The 16,553-nt window shown below is 39.9% G+C and overlaps 1 protein-coding gene and 1 non-coding gene across 7 annotated transcripts in view; one reads left to right on the top strand and one right to left on the bottom strand.

The window, feature by feature from the left end:
• The window catches only part of LOC119721031 (cGMP-specific 3',5'-cyclic phosphodiesterase-like), a 108,095-nt gene that overhangs the window by 69,223 nt on the left and 22,319 nt on the right, over positions 1 to 16,553 (top strand). For all 6 annotated transcript variants that reach the window (XM_038190903.1, XM_038190902.1, XM_038190900.1 and 3 more), the window contains 4 exons: positions 2,334 to 2,534; positions 5,934 to 6,077; positions 8,004 to 8,153; positions 16,051 to 16,158. In XM_038190903.1, the coding sequence (XP_038046831.1) occupies positions 2,334 to 2,534; positions 5,934 to 6,077; positions 8,004 to 8,153; positions 16,051 to 16,158 (603 nt within the window). The remainder of the gene's footprint in view (positions 1 to 2,333; positions 2,535 to 5,933; positions 6,078 to 8,003; positions 8,154 to 16,050; positions 16,159 to 16,553) is intronic.
• Trnat-ggu lies at positions 15,096 to 15,168 on the bottom strand. The gene has a single exon. It is a non-coding gene; the product is annotated as a tRNA-Thr (tRNA).

Genomic DNA, 16,553 nt, shown 5'->3' with positions numbered 1-16,553 from the left:
GGATTTGTTTGAAGTCACAGCAGTATTGCTGATCAGTATCGGCAGATCTGAAGAGCGGGGGTAAGAGACAAAGAACATCTTTGAAGAAAAAGAAAGGATTCCGTGAAGGATGTTTGTGAGAGCATTATTTGGAGGGCCGAGGGGAGGGAGTCGAAGGGGGGTGCATGACGTAATTAGATAAGATTAAAGAAAATTGATTGTGTCTTTTTTAAATGGCAAATACTGGCCCCTACGTCAAAGGCATTGAAGATGGGTTTTGAAGTGGAAGGGGCCAGTAACCTCTGTATCGGTATATCTCTTGATCAAATAACGTCCTCCTAATATGATAACTGTGATGAAATTATATCTGTGGGTAAACACCCCCCCCCCCCCCCGACAAATCAGGTAAAAAAAAGAGGGGGGGGTTGGTAATTGACATCAGCTCTGATAGAGATGAAAAGGAGATAAAACCTTACTTTACCGGGGGGGGGGGGGGGGAATTAAGGAAAACAATCAAATGGTCAGAAATCGTTTCCCTGGAAAATGGATAATTAAATAAGTAAACAAAAATTTCTCATTAAAGAAAAAAAATGGACAAATCCTATGAGAAAATTTTCTTTTTTTAAATGGATAACAAATTCCATGACATTAATTTGTAACGTGTTAATTGGATTTTTTTTTCTGGGGAGTCCCCAGAAAAAAACTAGATAGATATGTGGGTAAAGGACATCAAATTAAAGAGAAAAATCAACCAAACAAGAAGAAAACATCTCCTTCAAAACAAAAAAAAATTCAAAATACAAAAATGATATGTATTTGTTGTGCTGAATTAATGAGCCTTTCTATTTCTTATTGAGGGTGTCGATAATTACGGTAACTAGTGATAAGTGATAATAATCTTGATAATAGTCATTGACCTTGTTGAAAGGGCACAGCCGTCCACTGACAATATGTACATTTCCTAAGCCTGGGTTTGACATTTCCTGGGACCGAAAATTAGTGCCGTATTTCCCGAGTGAAATATGAGACGACCACGCTGTGTCACTTTGCTGTGTTCCCGACTCTGAAGCCGCGCCTTTCGCCGATAGTCGAAAAAAAACCCGATTCTTTTGTAGCGTGCACGCAAATTATCCCGGACTCGCCGACGGCCATTAATATAACATTTCTTGAACATGCCTCACGCTCCCCATTATTGAATCACTTTGGCTGCCGGGAAAAGAAATCCGTAGCTCTTTGTGTTTGTCATTTTCAAAAAAAAATGGGGCTGAATGGCTTTTACCGTATATAGAACAGGACAAATTTTGCTGGGAGGGAGTCAGGGGGCATTCTCTTAAGAGCTGGAAAAGCTGCAGTCAGCTCGGCCAAGGCAGCAAAATCATCATGAAATGTGAACACGAGCAGGGATCGATTTTGTTTTCTTTTCGTTTTTCTTCAGGTTAGCAGCAATTTTAAGCCCCCTTTTGATCACATGCCAATGGACACTGATGCTATCTCCAGCTGTTTTAATGTTGGCAGCCCTTGCACAATGGATTCTCATTATTTCCTTACCCTTTTTTACTGACTCTGTTGTTGGTTCTGTCCCCAAACCTGAATTGAATTAATCTGAATGAAAAACAGGTTTAGATTCTTGCGAGATGAGCCCGTTGCGCACCTGTACGCTAATTGTAGAACAGTGTTGTCTGTGAATTTCAAATTAGCTTTGAAACCAAGAGCCTTCAGCGCGTCATCACACAGTTCCATAACACTGAGAACCTTGTAATTTGACATTTGTCTATCAAAATTATTACATTAACCCATTAGCACCTGCATTACATTGTATTACATTGTGTTTATTTACCGGAGAGTCAATAAAACCATAGAGTGCGCAGGCAGTTTCTACATTTCCACATCTTGGATATTCTAGAGAATTAAATTGTGCTTCCAATACGCCAATTCATAATGAATAATTATGCTTCACATTTTAATGTTTCAACCACATGTATGTATTTATATTACTCCTGATATTGTGTATCTCAGACATGTCAGAGGCATTATACATGCAACTGTTTGGATTCTGTTCCAAAAGTGTCCTTTGACCATCTAACAACATGGAGACTCATTTATCATTTCCAAGCCTGTGCTGTATGCACATTGTCACTGACTTCTAAAATCTTTCAAGACGGTGCGTGAGGTTTATCGTTTCGTTATAAATGATCCTAACCGTTACAATTTGTCACTGTCCAGTGTTTGTTTCAGCTAGTGCTTGTTCAATCGCCTTGTTTACCTTCCAATGTTTTTCACTTTCCAGTTCTTACTCCTCGCTATGTACGATTCTAATTTATTTTTCCTGCCCCCCCCCCCCCCAATCCGCTCAGACCATCAACATAGAGAAGTTTGACACCCAGACCAAGTTCAAGCTGATCTATGACGCTGACAAGAACTTCCGGCTGCACACCTTGCTCTGCCAGCCCATCTACAACAGCCAGAACAAGATAGTGGGCGTGGCCGAGATGATCAACAAGACGGGCACCGCCCTCAACCCCACCTTCACTGACCAGGACGAGAACCTGTTTGAGGTGAGACCCAGGAGTCTTGGGCTATACTGCCAGCAGTAAACAAACGGGTGTATGGGAAATGGCTTAACAGCCACTTCCATAGGCGTACCTGTATGTGTAGTTGCAAACCAGAGCCATGTAAATTCGGATACGGCTATACCTTGACCTTTGACCCCATATTACGGCATAGAACCAGGAATTTTTCAAAACTGGGCTATGCTGCCGGCTTTGGCTTCAGGAGACCGTTATTCGGGTAAATTTGGGGGACTCTGACTCTCCGTGTACCAGTATTGAGGTCCATGTTTTGTGTGTCAGGAATATCATTTTGTGTAATTTATGAAGCCAAAAGTAGAGTATGACTTTAACCAGTTCGCGTCGGAGGACGTGATATCATGCACTAGCTCCTTTCATTCACATGCACGGCTGACGGCTTAAAATGTCAAGATTGCCTCGACTTGCCTCCGGGTGACGTCTAAACATGCTAATCCCTCATGCCTTTTGTGCACACACACAAAGTCCGTGAAGTGTGTGGAGGCAGACCGTGTGTTGATCTTGAATTGGCCGTTGTGCACGGCCTATTGTACAATTATGCTCCAGTGCACACCCTGGAGTATTGAAACGTATGACGTTTCGGCAAGACATATTGTACAAATACTGTTGAAATTACTCTTGCGAATCAGTATTTGTGGCGTTTGGCTGTACATGTATATCAGAAGTTGGCTGGAAAATATTGCCTTCTGCGAAAATTGAAATTTTCGGCAAAAATAATCCCGACGCGAAGTGGTTAAGAAATTACTTTAAGAATTTCAAATGACTCAGAGGAGGCAGAAATGACACCCAGGTTTGAAAAACCTCAAATCTTGGTTATAGACATTATTACTGCACGACACTACCTGTTTACAAGTCCAGTACAACACGTGAAAACAGCCAATTTTCTTTTTTCCTTTTTTCTGTTTCACCGGTAAATTTTCTATTTCACCCGCCAGTGAACTCCCTCAGGCAAAAGGTGACAATGGGCACACGCTGTACCTTACGGTTTTGTGCACATTTCAATTGAAATCGGTCGCGCGCACTGCACTCAATTTCACGCAGGGGTGGACTTTAACACCTACCAATTAGGTCAAATGTGACATCTGTGCTTTGCACATGAATGTAGGCCCTGAACCACCTTTTAGAAAAAAATCACTATAGAGATTGGAAAGAAAGGTAATGGTCTCCGTGCCTGGCACAAAAAGAAACTAAGCAGTTTTTATATTCCTTGTTTGGGCATTTCTCGGTGAACACAAAATCCGAAATTTACGTTTTGTCACGGAAACTTTCCGGTTCAATCTGATACCTCGCTGGGAACACTGTGTAAGAAATAACGAGAGCACAAGCGCTGAAGCTCTTGAAAGCCAAAACTAAAAGTTGCACTGAGTAAGATTTGCAATGGGCATTGCAACACACAATTGAATGCGGGGCCTGCGTCATTGCATTCATGCCCATTGAAAATCTCGCTAAGTGCAACTTTGAGTTTGGGGGTTTCAGGATCTTCAGCGCTTTCGCTCTTGTTAATGTTATTTCCTACACAGTGTTCCCAAGTGAGGTATCAAATTGAACCGGAAAGTTTCTGTGACAAAACATATTTCATATTTTTTGTTCACCGAGAAATGTCCAAACAAGGATGATTTTAAAAACTGCTTCTTTCTATTTCAGGTGTAAATTGCTCTTCGTGACTACTTTTGAGAGCCTTAGTGGGAAGGACAGACCGCGTGCGCAGAATGGTTTGTGCACGTTTGGCGCGAATTATGCGCAACTGATGTTACTCTGAATATGCATAAATATGTGGCGCCTTCGCTTGAGCATGCGTTCGGATGCCCCTTCCAGTGGACTCACCCAACTCTCCCTTTGTAACCAATGAGGGGTGTTTTTAAACAGTCCATAATAATGATACAAAAAAAACAAGTCAAAAAATTTCAATAACAAAAATCCCATATCCCTTTGGAGCAGTTGGATATATTTCTCTACAGGAACGTTGATTCATCCACATGTACATGTAATGTGTTGTCATGTGTTGAAGTATTCCTAAAACAATAATTGATATTATACACATGGATATTGTTATCCAAGGAAATACAAGAAATCAGAATATCTAATTTCATGGACAGCCACATGTAGATGCCTCAGATAGAAAATAGTCTACACTAAACATTCATTTCTGGTAAATTTCTTGAGTAATGTGTATCTTATTTCAACCAAACACAAATTAGCAGTGAAACATACCGGTAGTCATTTACACATTTTGAATGTGTTTGTAGTTTTCTCTTTCCAATTTGTTAACCTGCCATACTCGTGGTTTATTAGAAGTCCCATATGATATGAACACTCAGGTCAATTAACTTGATTGCTCTCTCATACCGCATGTAGGCATACCAAAGATGAACAAATTCATATTGACAACCCTTGGTTTTCACTTCAATAACCACCTGATTTTTTCTTTCTCACGAGTAAAAAAAAAAATAATTAATTGATAACTACGTTAATAAGTAACCCCTGTTTGGGCTTGGAAGTTAATAAATTTGACTGGAATCTCTAAGTGCACTATGTCCCAAAGGCACAGGCAGTTAAGACGGAGACGCATTCCTTGCCGCGCTAAGTGGTTACCATGGCACCCTGCCACAGCAATTGGATTTGCGTAATCCGTGATACAGACACCTCAGAATGCCTACGTGTACAGTACATTGTAGATGTAGCGGGGGAGGGGGTGGGGGGGGGGGGGCGGCGATGTCACAGCGCTGCTTAGCACAAAAAATATTGGCTTAACAGAGATAGGTCACCAGCCAAAATGCCATATGATGTGTGTTGCGTTTGGTTGGTTCCCTGCTGAATGCTGCTAAGCACGTAAATTTGTTAAGCATTTTGGGTCCACGGTTTAATGCTCAGGGCTGGGATCAGAAATGCAGTGGGTGAAGGTACAAATGGAAAGGGTCTTTACATTGTAATACTTTTTGATGCGGGAGAAACACATTTTTTAAGAGGATCTGAAGACTTTTTTTGGTGCAGCCAGCATGTACCTGGAGATTTTTCGGGGGATATCCAATATGTCCATGTACATGTAATAAGCCTCAATGTACAGATGTCCGAACATTTGGCACCTCTAAAGATCAACGGTCAGCATTATATAACATTATCTTCCACTCTTTTCCAGCGCTATGCAGTGAGCACTTTTTCGATTTTGTTTACATACCAGTGCATGTGTATACATGTTCATGTGCTTGACCTCATTCACAAATCGATCGATATGAATATTTTTGTTTATTAGAGACTCACACTTTTTTGAGTCGGTATCTCTGTTTATGGGTCAGGGGTTTGAGTACATGAGCAAAGTGAATGCCAGAATTTTCTGTCGGCTAATGATGAACTGGTGTGTTCTGGTTTCAGGCTTTTGCCATATTCTGCGGACTGGGCATCCACAACACGCAGATGTACGAGAGCGCCGTCAAGCTAATGGCCAAACAACAGGTGGCGCTAGAGGTCCTGTCGTATCACGCCACGGCACAGCAGGATGAGGTGGAAAAACTCAAGGTAAGACCAGCATCACCAGTGTAGCCAGAAAGTTGTGCATGTGTACCGTCTTGTCTGCTTGGGACTGAGCAGTCGTTGACTATTGACTCCAGTACAGAAAATGTAGACGTTACTATGCGACCATTTACAAGAGGTCTGTGTACGAAGCACGAACTTGTAATGAGTAATGTGCAAAGTTTGCGCAACTAATCTTTCGTGTGAATGTGAGCATAGACGTCTTCGCATTGGCTTCTGGGCCCCCGCATTGGTGCTGCTACATTTGTAAGCACACAATTTTCTTCTAATGGAACCGTTTCTATCGAATGGAGCCGTTTTGATCTTATGGGAACCATGCCCGGTAAATAAGCCAAGCGAAGACCACACCTCACACGAGTGAGGTACCGTTCACATAATTTGCACATCTACACAAAATCTTCTTGCAACACAGTTTTTTCATACGAAATTTCACATCTATCTTCATCCAAGTAAGTGCTCTAATGGAACTTGGGAAGATCAAAAGGCCCATTTTATTTCATTTCATTCAAGTTAAAGAGAAAAAAAATTACCCCACGGAAAGAAAATTTAGACACTTGAGAGATTAAATTGACAGTTACATGAAAAACAAGATATACGCTCTTCTGTTTTCTTGTGAAGTACCGATACCAGGACTGTTTGCATGCATGAGCTGTTTTTTCTCTGTCTCATCTTATCATGTTTTCATCGCCGTAAACTCGGACACAGTTCGGTTATATTTCCGTCAGTAAATCCTATTTGCCAGCTGTTAGTATGGACATTGTTAAGTTTCGGTTGAAATTTTTTTCAAGAACTATATTAAAAAGACTACGTCAAACTCTTTCCTTTCTCCGAAATGGCACAATTTGGCAGTGGCCCAGATACTCTTTCTGAACCCACGCGCTGCAACCTTGAGTCCTTTCAGAGCTTCCAACCCCTTGATTGGACTGATGTGATTAGGACGTGCGTGACGGGTGTACAATTTCAGTCGTTAGGCTTAATACAGGTATAGAGCTTTTGCAACACTGTCAATGTCAAGGAACGCAAAGAAGAAAGGAGCAGCAAACGTCAGTCGAATTTGCATGCAGCACAGACGCGGGATTGATGATTGCGAATGATTCAGAGACATTTCTTGGGACTGGCAACTTTCAAACGACCCAATTTGCCCAAATTTCAGATTCGTTTTGGACAATTCGTTCTAACATTTTTTTTTATAAATGTAACAAATCTCATTGTTGAGCAATATTTAAATAACAGGAATGCAACTTTTCCTCAGATCCGCTGATTTCCTCATTTTTTACTCTCATGAATGCCATTACAAATTGAAAAACTCTGTACAAAGACTTGTGTGGTTTGGAGTTTCCTCGTTTTTGTGTGTGTAAATTTCCAGTTGCATGCCTGAAATAACAATATTTAGCATGATAAAGAGTTTCTTGACAAAATAAGCAAATTTGTACTTTTCCTTTATACAATTTGTAATGGGACCCCAGTGTGAATAAGCCTGAGGAATTGGCTTTTTGTGATCTCCCAGATAAAAAACTGTCCTATGTTCACTTATAAATCTTTTTATTGTTACATGTATGTGCAGTATACGTTGTGGTTAATTTCATCTGAAGAAAATTGAATTGAATTGAATTTAAAAAAAAAACCACAGACGACTACATTATGTTTATTTGTGCCAAAAAAATCGTTCAGAATTCAATTCCAAACAATCAGTGGAAAATTTTGTTTTAGCAATAGACTCATCTGATGACCAAAATTAGGAGCCATTTTTTGCGGTGGCACAAAGCTTGAGTACAGGTGTTACGCGCATGCATCTCAAAATCATGTGACATATTCGTGATCGCGACACCACCTTAGTAATGGTGATCACCATGTTAGTCGAAAGATAACCCTACTCCAATTTCTTATTTATTGTTTTAATTGACCTTACAGCAAGCTGGCCCAGTGGAAAGCACTGAGAAGCTGAACCTGCAGACGTTTGCCTTCAGTGATTTCACCCTGGTGGAGGATGAGACTCTGCAGGCCTCCATCTGTATGTTTGAGGAGTGCAACCTCATCAACAAATTCCACATCCCTTATGACGTAAGTTTGGTTTGGAACTCAATTGACTTTGTTTTTAAATTCAGTTTGCCTTTCTTAAAGTGATATGCAATTGCAAAGCATCCCTAATTTCCCAAGACAGATCATTACAGTAGGCGAGTAGCACATCCCATGTGACATACATGTACATGTAATGTACATACCCCGAAAGCCATCGTTCCATCTTTAGTCTGTACAAGTGTCCATTGTAGAGACGGTGTGCCCGTGATGTTAAGCCGACAAGCAACCGCCCGGCAACCCACACATTTAAGCACTTTTGCATGTTATTTGGCCCACATTAAACAGTTTCATATTTCAAGAGATAGGCCTATACAGGGTGTCAAAAATGTAGCAGTCAAACAGCATTTTTTTCTGAGGAAACTAAATTGTTAATATTGCTTTTAATTATCATGAGATGGCAGAGTTTTTTTTACCCTTGACAGGATTTTTGTTCTGCGTGATTTGGACCTTTTGTTTAAAAGTTCAAGCAAAGCTTGTAAAGACAGTCAAAATCTGCTCGGGCCACTTTTCTTCACCTTCTCGGTGTACGAATGCCTTTCGTTAGATACCAAGTGGCCCAACTTGGAATTCAAGTCCTTTCATTTAATTAGCTGTATCTCTGGACTGGGGTGTCCAAGTGAGATGTGATAAACACCATCGTGAAGAGTATTTACTACACCTTCAGACTCTATAGATAAGTGTTGCAAAAAGAGAGTGCTAGTATTTTTTTATCTATGGATTGACTGATTTTTTGGAGACATCCTATGCAGTGCAGAAGAGATCCGTAAGCTGAAAGTTGGCACTTCGTGTCACATCGTCTATAGGTTGTCCTATAAATGTACATTTAGTTTCCAGTAGACGAGTAGTACAAGCAGCCATAGGAGGGAATAAACTATAATTAGCATTGTACTCAATGCAGAAGTCATGCCAGCCTTTCGTTCACTGATCGTCCTTCAGTTAAATTGTAGTTTACAATATGCAGGACCGCAGGAGACACTGACAAACCTGGCCAGAAATGCAACTGATGAAAAAGTACCTTATTAAAGACTCAATGATCTTTTGGAGACCATACATTCTCCACTCTTAGCGCAAAATCTTTGGAGATCGTGTCAGAAAAGAGTTGTGTTAAATAATGCAGCTTTTTATTTAAATACCTGTAAGGAATTTAACATTGTGTTTTCCAGAAAACAAATCTGGAAATGTAATATTTTAGAAACATGATGAACAGTTATTTTTTGGCTCTTTTTCAATCTTGTTAATAATAAACACATGTAAGGCATTGAGTGAGATACACTGCATCTTGTCTTTGACAGGAGATAAATTTCTCCGCCTGTCTGTGTTTTTTTTTTTCTCCTGTGCAGAGAAGGAAATTTGATTCATCAGGAGTAAATTGTGGCATACTTCTTCTAACGACACGAACGTGACTCTTACCCCGATTTTTTTGTTTTGTTCGGTTGGCCGTCCCTTGAATACAAATCTTTCAAATGGGCTCTCAATCATGATGAAGGGGCTGTAAAGCGCTAAAGCAGAACGTTATTGTGTTCCTGACGTCTCACCGCGTTGTGCCCTTGTAGCGTGGGCTGGGGTAATGGATGATACCATACCCTGCCCAGGATAACCGTGAGATTGCTAATGCCCTGCACCAATCATGCCCATTTGTCATTCGTTTCCCCCCAGACGTTTTTTTTTTACACATCAAGCACAACAGTTTATTTGCATTTAGAATGGATTTGTTAAGGAGATTTTTTTCGGTTTTTTTTTTGGAGGGGGGGGGATCTTTGCCAATTGCTCTAATGATATTTTGGAAGGATTGCAGTATTGATGAATTTAATTTGTCTATGGGCATTTCCTTGGTGTCGGACGTACGTTTTAGACAATTCAACATTGTGCCTAATTATAGCTATAATCATAAAGTGGATTTTAGTTTTGGCAAAAGGTCTCAGTTACCCGGTACTTACTACAATGATTTAGAAAGGATATTAATTCATCCAACTTTTTAACTGTTGGCTCCAATCGTCATGTTGTCGAACGTACTCAGAGAAATTGATTTTGTGCTTGTGTGTCCATTTTATCATCAAAATATATTTGCAGCCTGATAATATCTCAGTCGGATCTTTTTTGTTAGAGGTACAAATGTACTGTACAGAAGCAACCTAAAAAGGGCCTTTTTATGCCCCCCCCCCCCAAAAAAGGTATTTTGTGTGTGTGTCCAAATACCACTTGTAAATTGAAGACTCGGTCATAAAAACTAATCAAATTTGTTAAAGACCAAATTGTGAACAACATACATGTAAGTTAAAGGTGGAGTACCAGTAGGTCATTTGTCATTTGTTCATTTTTTTCGTTTGAAGCAACAAAAAGTGCTCAAAATCTAAAGACAGGTGTTTAACAACTGACCTGATGAAGCGTTAGCTCTGTGAATACCTGGTGTGTCGAGAAAACACAATATTCTGGATCTCGATTTTCAATTCAAAAGTTGCCGAGTCATGGATAATCCTGGAATTAGCATTCGGGACATGATTTTCGTTCATTCGATGATTCTCATTCAGCCGATTGTTGCTACATGATGTCACACTGTGAACCGACGATTCTCGCTAATAATAGCAAGCGCGCATGCGTAAATGCGTTGTGTCAACGCGCTTGCACCTATTCACGGATTCGCCCAATTACGAACCAACTGTTAATAGAAATTTCCAAAAATGTGTTACCTTCTTTTATTGTTTTCTTCAATAAAACAGCATGCCAGTGTCATTACTATATTTAAACCAAGTAAGCTTTGAACAATAATTTGGTCTGTTACTTTTTGGATGAAATAGTCTATGGTACCGGTACTCTACCTTTAAATAAATGCAAAAAAATCTATAGAATTAGAAAGCTCATCCCAATGGTAATTACTCTCTACTGCTGTGACTGTTTACATGTTTTCAAAACAAAAACAACAAAAACAAAAATAAGACTGGTCAGTGTCAATATTTATTTAAGAATTTTAAATTTTGAGGTTTGGGAGGGAAAATCAGAGGAAACAAAAAAATTGGCTTCAAGTTTGAATAAACAGGCACTCCGAAAATTCACTCCCTTTTCACAACTCTTGAAAACAAATCAACAGCCCTGAATTTGTAACCAGCCTTGCTCGCAGCCTTTTTTTTTTACTCGGGATGCAGCTGTTTTGTGAGTGGGCAATCTGGTTACAGTATTGATCTTCGTTCTTGTGTTGAGCCTTGCCCAGTGTGCCAATTCAATAAGATGAATTCAGAACCGCACTTGTTCCGAGCACTATTGTTGTAACATGACGTACATGTAGGGTTCCCCTTCGGTTGACAATGATAAAATTGGTCGAATTTTGTATGATGTCACGCATCTCCATGGTTATTGTATTTCCTAATTGATTGGGGGTGCCACAGTTTTTCCTATCTACAACAATGTACCGTAGTTTACCTTTTTCTATTAAAAAAAGCTCAACAAATAAATGGAAAAACACTTACGTACATGCATTATTCCATCAATACTCTGTGTGGCTTCCTGACTGAATTTGTGATAGTTGTGTTCACATTATGAAAACAGATTTGCGTTCATTTCAAAAAGTCAGTAAGCATACTAAAAGGTCATGTTCAAATTGGCAGTAGAATTTGCTTCACGACACAAGTTTGGTAACATCCATAGACCTTCTGTCATATACATGTAGGTACATGTACCTGTGCCACATTGTGTCCCTGCTAATTGAAAGGCTTTGCTAAGAAAACCCAGCTTGGAATTAGTTCCCATGTCAGAACTGCTAGAAAACACTGCTTGATAGATTACCGGCTGCTGAATTTCATGTGAACTTTCACTTCCAAAAGCTTAAGAACAAAATCCCAGCATGCTTTTATGATCATTATAATTGCTGTCAGCATTTGAAAATACAGGCAATTAAATTAAACATTCACCAATATGTGGTACCGGTACATGTGTACACATGACCATGCAAAGAATCTCAGTTTATGTGCGCTTGTAAACTTTTCCGCAAAAGATAAATGACTGTGGCATTGGACTGAAGCAAACAATGTAAACATCAGGCCACAAACATGTTTATGTGATGTACATGTACATGTACAACAACTGGCAGAAGTTTAAGGTGTGCTGAAAACAAAACGAAAGAAAAGTTATCATCACCATCCACAATGACTGCGTGGGCCAAGTTATGCTACACAAATAAACTCGCGTAACAACCGAGACCATTAGTTCCCATGACGACGGAACACCGGGGCCTATTTGCAGATTGGCCTCGCTCCGTTTTAAGGGGGTAAAAAAATGGCGGCATTGAGATAGAGGAAATGAACACTTCCCATTGGAAGTTGTTGGTCCATCAGTCCAAACATGGGCCCTGTGCATTGGACTGTATTCAATAATGTGTCAGGTGCTTGCATTGTCCTCCGTCCCCCTTTGCTCATTCGTGTTGGATGTTTAATTATCCCGAGCACACACCGGGTTGTCATCCGGGATGTTCAAATGAAATTAAGCCGTGATGGATCTGCTCTCTGACATGCTCTTACCTCCCCTCCCCCTACTCCCCCCCCCCCCCCAATGGGATGAAAACGTGACGAGAGAAAATGTCAAAAGTTCACACCTGTCCTGTCGACTACAGATCCCAAAGGTGCAATGCGACTTGATCCCTTCAAGTGAGCATCAAATTGCAGCAATCGAGATAAGAACACTTTAGAGCTTTCTAAATCTAGCTCTTCAGTTCTACAAATGTATTTACCCAGATTGCTTACACACGTATATCCTTCTTGTGTAATTGCAAAGTTCTGCATGGACAAAATATGTGTGCATTACAATGTACATTCATTAGTGTGCATTTGATCCCTTAAAGTGAGAATCAAGTTGCAGCAATCGAGATAAGAAAACAAAGAAACAAAATTTGGAAAGCTTTCTAAATCTCCGGTGGCTTATAGCTCTCCAGTTCTACAATTGTAATTTCCTCAAATTGCCAACACACATCCCTCTTGTGTAATTGTAAAGTTCTGCATGAACAAAATACGTGTGCATTACAATGTTCCGGTAAATCCATTCGTTAAATAATAAAAAGCAAAACAAACTCAGTTTTTAAGAGACCAGATCTTTAATAGTCCTTTCCCTCACCAATGGTGCTGATAATCTCTCTCTCAAAAAAAAGAAGATTAATGGAAACTAGAAATTGTGGTTGTGAACAACCACAGAGCTGTTCCCAATATTGATTATCTGTTGGACCAATAGACATATAAGTAGAGATCTATGTCTGTTTGCAACAGAAGATAGGGCTTTCCGCATTATGATTTGTTTTTATCAACGTCCCTGACTATCACTATGCATGAACATAAAATCTGTCAAAGTTAGCCGGAAATCGGCTAAAACGGTCACTGTGGACAGGATTTGACCTCAGCAACACGTGCGCTGCGCGCGGGCTGACCGACATACGATATGTACAACGTACGATGTACGTGCATGTACATGTACATTGTGGACGTCCTGTGCATGTTTTAAAGCAGAGGTATTGTCAACCTGAAGTTTTAAGCGTGCGCAGGGCATGTCCGAGTTTGCTTATTGCCTCGAAGCTTTGAAATGTTTTAGACCTACCCTTAAATAGACAATTAAAGTAAAAACTAATATAAAAACTGCCATGGTTGATTTTTCAGGAATTTTCTAAGGAAAAAGGGTCTTTTCATTATAACTTCCGGTCTGATGACGTCATACACCTAAAACTTCGCACACGTCTTAAGTGGGTCAAGGTCATCATATACACCAATATTTAGGCGATTCCGACAAACTTCGCCACAGACATCTATTCAAAATGCATTTTTGAAAATTTTCAACCTGTCGCTAGAGGGCGCTCGAAGATTGCATGACGTCATCGGTAGATGATTTGAAGAATACTGTCAGCCAAGAGACTAACACCGTTGAAAGCAAGTTCATATCTATTACCACTTTTAAATAATAAGCCACTTCCGGTTTTGGCCTTTTTCGACCGGAAGCAAGGGTCACGTGATATCACGCACACTGAATGAAATAAAGACCTCAACCTACTCTACCACTTGCCGGCAACAGAATGCTGCGGACGCGTACGGTTGATTTCTTATGCATTTTTAAATTTTAAAAGTGTCACAATTTAATTGCCTATAAATAAACACCGGATGACGTCATCATAACGTCATCATTACACAATGTTGTTTGATTTAGGGTCTTTGCTTGGACAAAGATTGGTGTAAATGAATTACTGGCAAAGAGTTGAAAATGCCCTCTGAAAATTGACATTTTTAAAAAAAAATTGTGTACAAAGTCAATGGGAAAAATTAAATATTCAAAATTCTATAATAAATCACGTGATGACGTCAGCATGACGAAAAGTTTCGGCACACATCCTCAGATGATGGTTAATAACTATGCTGAGTTTAAAGTTGATCGGATTTAAAATAATTGCCAAAGTGGCTTGTACTATAAAAACGTGTACAAAACCTATGGGGAAAAGTGGAAAAAGAAAAAGAAGAAAAAAAAAAAAAGGAAAAAAAAAAACTTTAACGAAAACAAGAGCTGTTCCCAATTGAAATTGGGAACAGCTAAAAATACAAAACTTTGTGGATAGCTTTATTGCTATGGCTCTTGCACTGACTCTCACATACTGTGCACTCATATCACTCTTTGAGTATCAAATGCAGTCTTGAGCAAAAGTGTAAGTGGTGCCAAACATGTAAATGCCACTTAAATGTACATGATTGCCACTTTGATTCTTTGAATACTCACGAATGTGTCTCTGGACATCACGAAACGATGGATTTCAAGATGCCACGAAATACCTTTTTGGAACCAGCTTACCGTACGTTGTTGAGCTGCATTTGTTTTCCTTCCCAAATTGTACCTTTTATTTTATCAAAGAAATCACATAGGGAAACTGACTAGGTGCATTATAATTATTGTATGGTTGAACAAAGAAATTGACTGGAGCGGGGTTTGAACCTGCGACCTCCGGATAACCATTCCGGTGCTCTACCAACTGAGCTATCCAGCCCTATGTTGGTGGCTCCCCATTTAGTCAATGTCTGTGTTTAAGAGGCGCTAGTCAGAAGCCATAAACTGGAACTGTTATCCGGAGGTGGCAGGCTCAAACCCCGCTCCAGTCAATTTCTTTGTTCAACCTTAAAGGAATTGTAACTTACTTAGAAAGATCTGTAGTTTAAAAGAGTCAACACTGCTTTCTTTTAACTTGCTAAGTGATGCACTTACTACCGTTGAATCTTTGTACAATATCTGTCCGCTTGTCTTCAGGTTGGAGTTTGACAATTCAATTCTTGCTTGAAATGTTATCAATAAGAGTAAGGAAAAATCTTATTGAATTGCCAATCTTGTCAAAAAAATATGAAATGACAAGCTCAGCAGATTTGAGCCCTCTTGTGATTTACTTTACGTCAGGCACATGTTTTGCCACTTACAATGTAAATCTACGTTAATGTCTTATCAAGGTCTGATATGGTCCGAAGGGCAGCGCCGACTAAAGCAGACACAGGATAACCTACTCACGCAACAGCGTCTTGAAATAACTGACTTCATGGGTTATGGTTGTGACAGTCTTCTGTCCAGTGACCTGCGAGTGACGGCCCTGACACCCAAGAGCCCTCAGGGGGTCCCCACACCACTTCAACTGTCATTCCAATCTCAAGTGGTGCATGGGGGAGTCTGCGTTTTTAAGAGCAGTTTGAGTTGAAAGTGGCTGCATGGGCATGTCAGTTCCAGACGATATTGGCACAATGTCTAATGTGCCATTATCAGATTTGATAATCATCAGATTCAATAAGTTTTTTTTTCTTGTAAAAAGCATCCACTTATCTGTCAACTACCCTGCAGGATAATTTTGTTCTTTTATCCCATCGTGTTTTTATTCCCTCTTTTGCAGGTCTTGTGCCGTTGGTTGTTGAGCGTACGCAAGAACTACCGACCCGTCATCTACCACAACTGGCGACATGCTTTTAACGTTGCACAAACCATGTTTGCCATGTTCAAGGTAAAAAGACTATCACACTTGATACATGTGTGTTTGAAAGACTTCTTATCCAGTTTTGATTTTGCTACAGATTTGAAAATGAAGAATTGAAAACTCTTTATCAGCAAAAGCAAACTTTCTGTAGCTTGTCCATGTACATTCGATACTTGTATAGACAAGTCCTGTGCCCACAGAGTTAAGTTCTTACTATTTGTAGACAATTTACTTTCTTGGATACGATGGTCTCTGGTTCGTGTGAAGCAAATTTGATGACGTCAACCATTGAAGTTCCTTTGTGACTTAAGCCTTTAGCCTAACAAATTTGCTTTGCACTAAAATTTGCGTGAAGTATAAACTGGCCGTCACGGTAATCGATTGCTGCATTATCACTTCTAGATTTGTGTAATAAAGCATTT

Source organism: Patiria miniata, unplaced genomic scaffold (genome assembly GCF_015706575.1).
Source record: "Patiria miniata isolate m_02_andy unplaced genomic scaffold, ASM1570657v1 HiC_scaffold_9, whole genome shotgun sequence".
NCBI classification, from domain to species: Eukaryota; Metazoa; Echinodermata; class Asteroidea; order Valvatida; family Asterinidae; genus Patiria; species Patiria miniata.
This window is presented reverse-complemented; position numbering and strand designations above follow the sequence as displayed.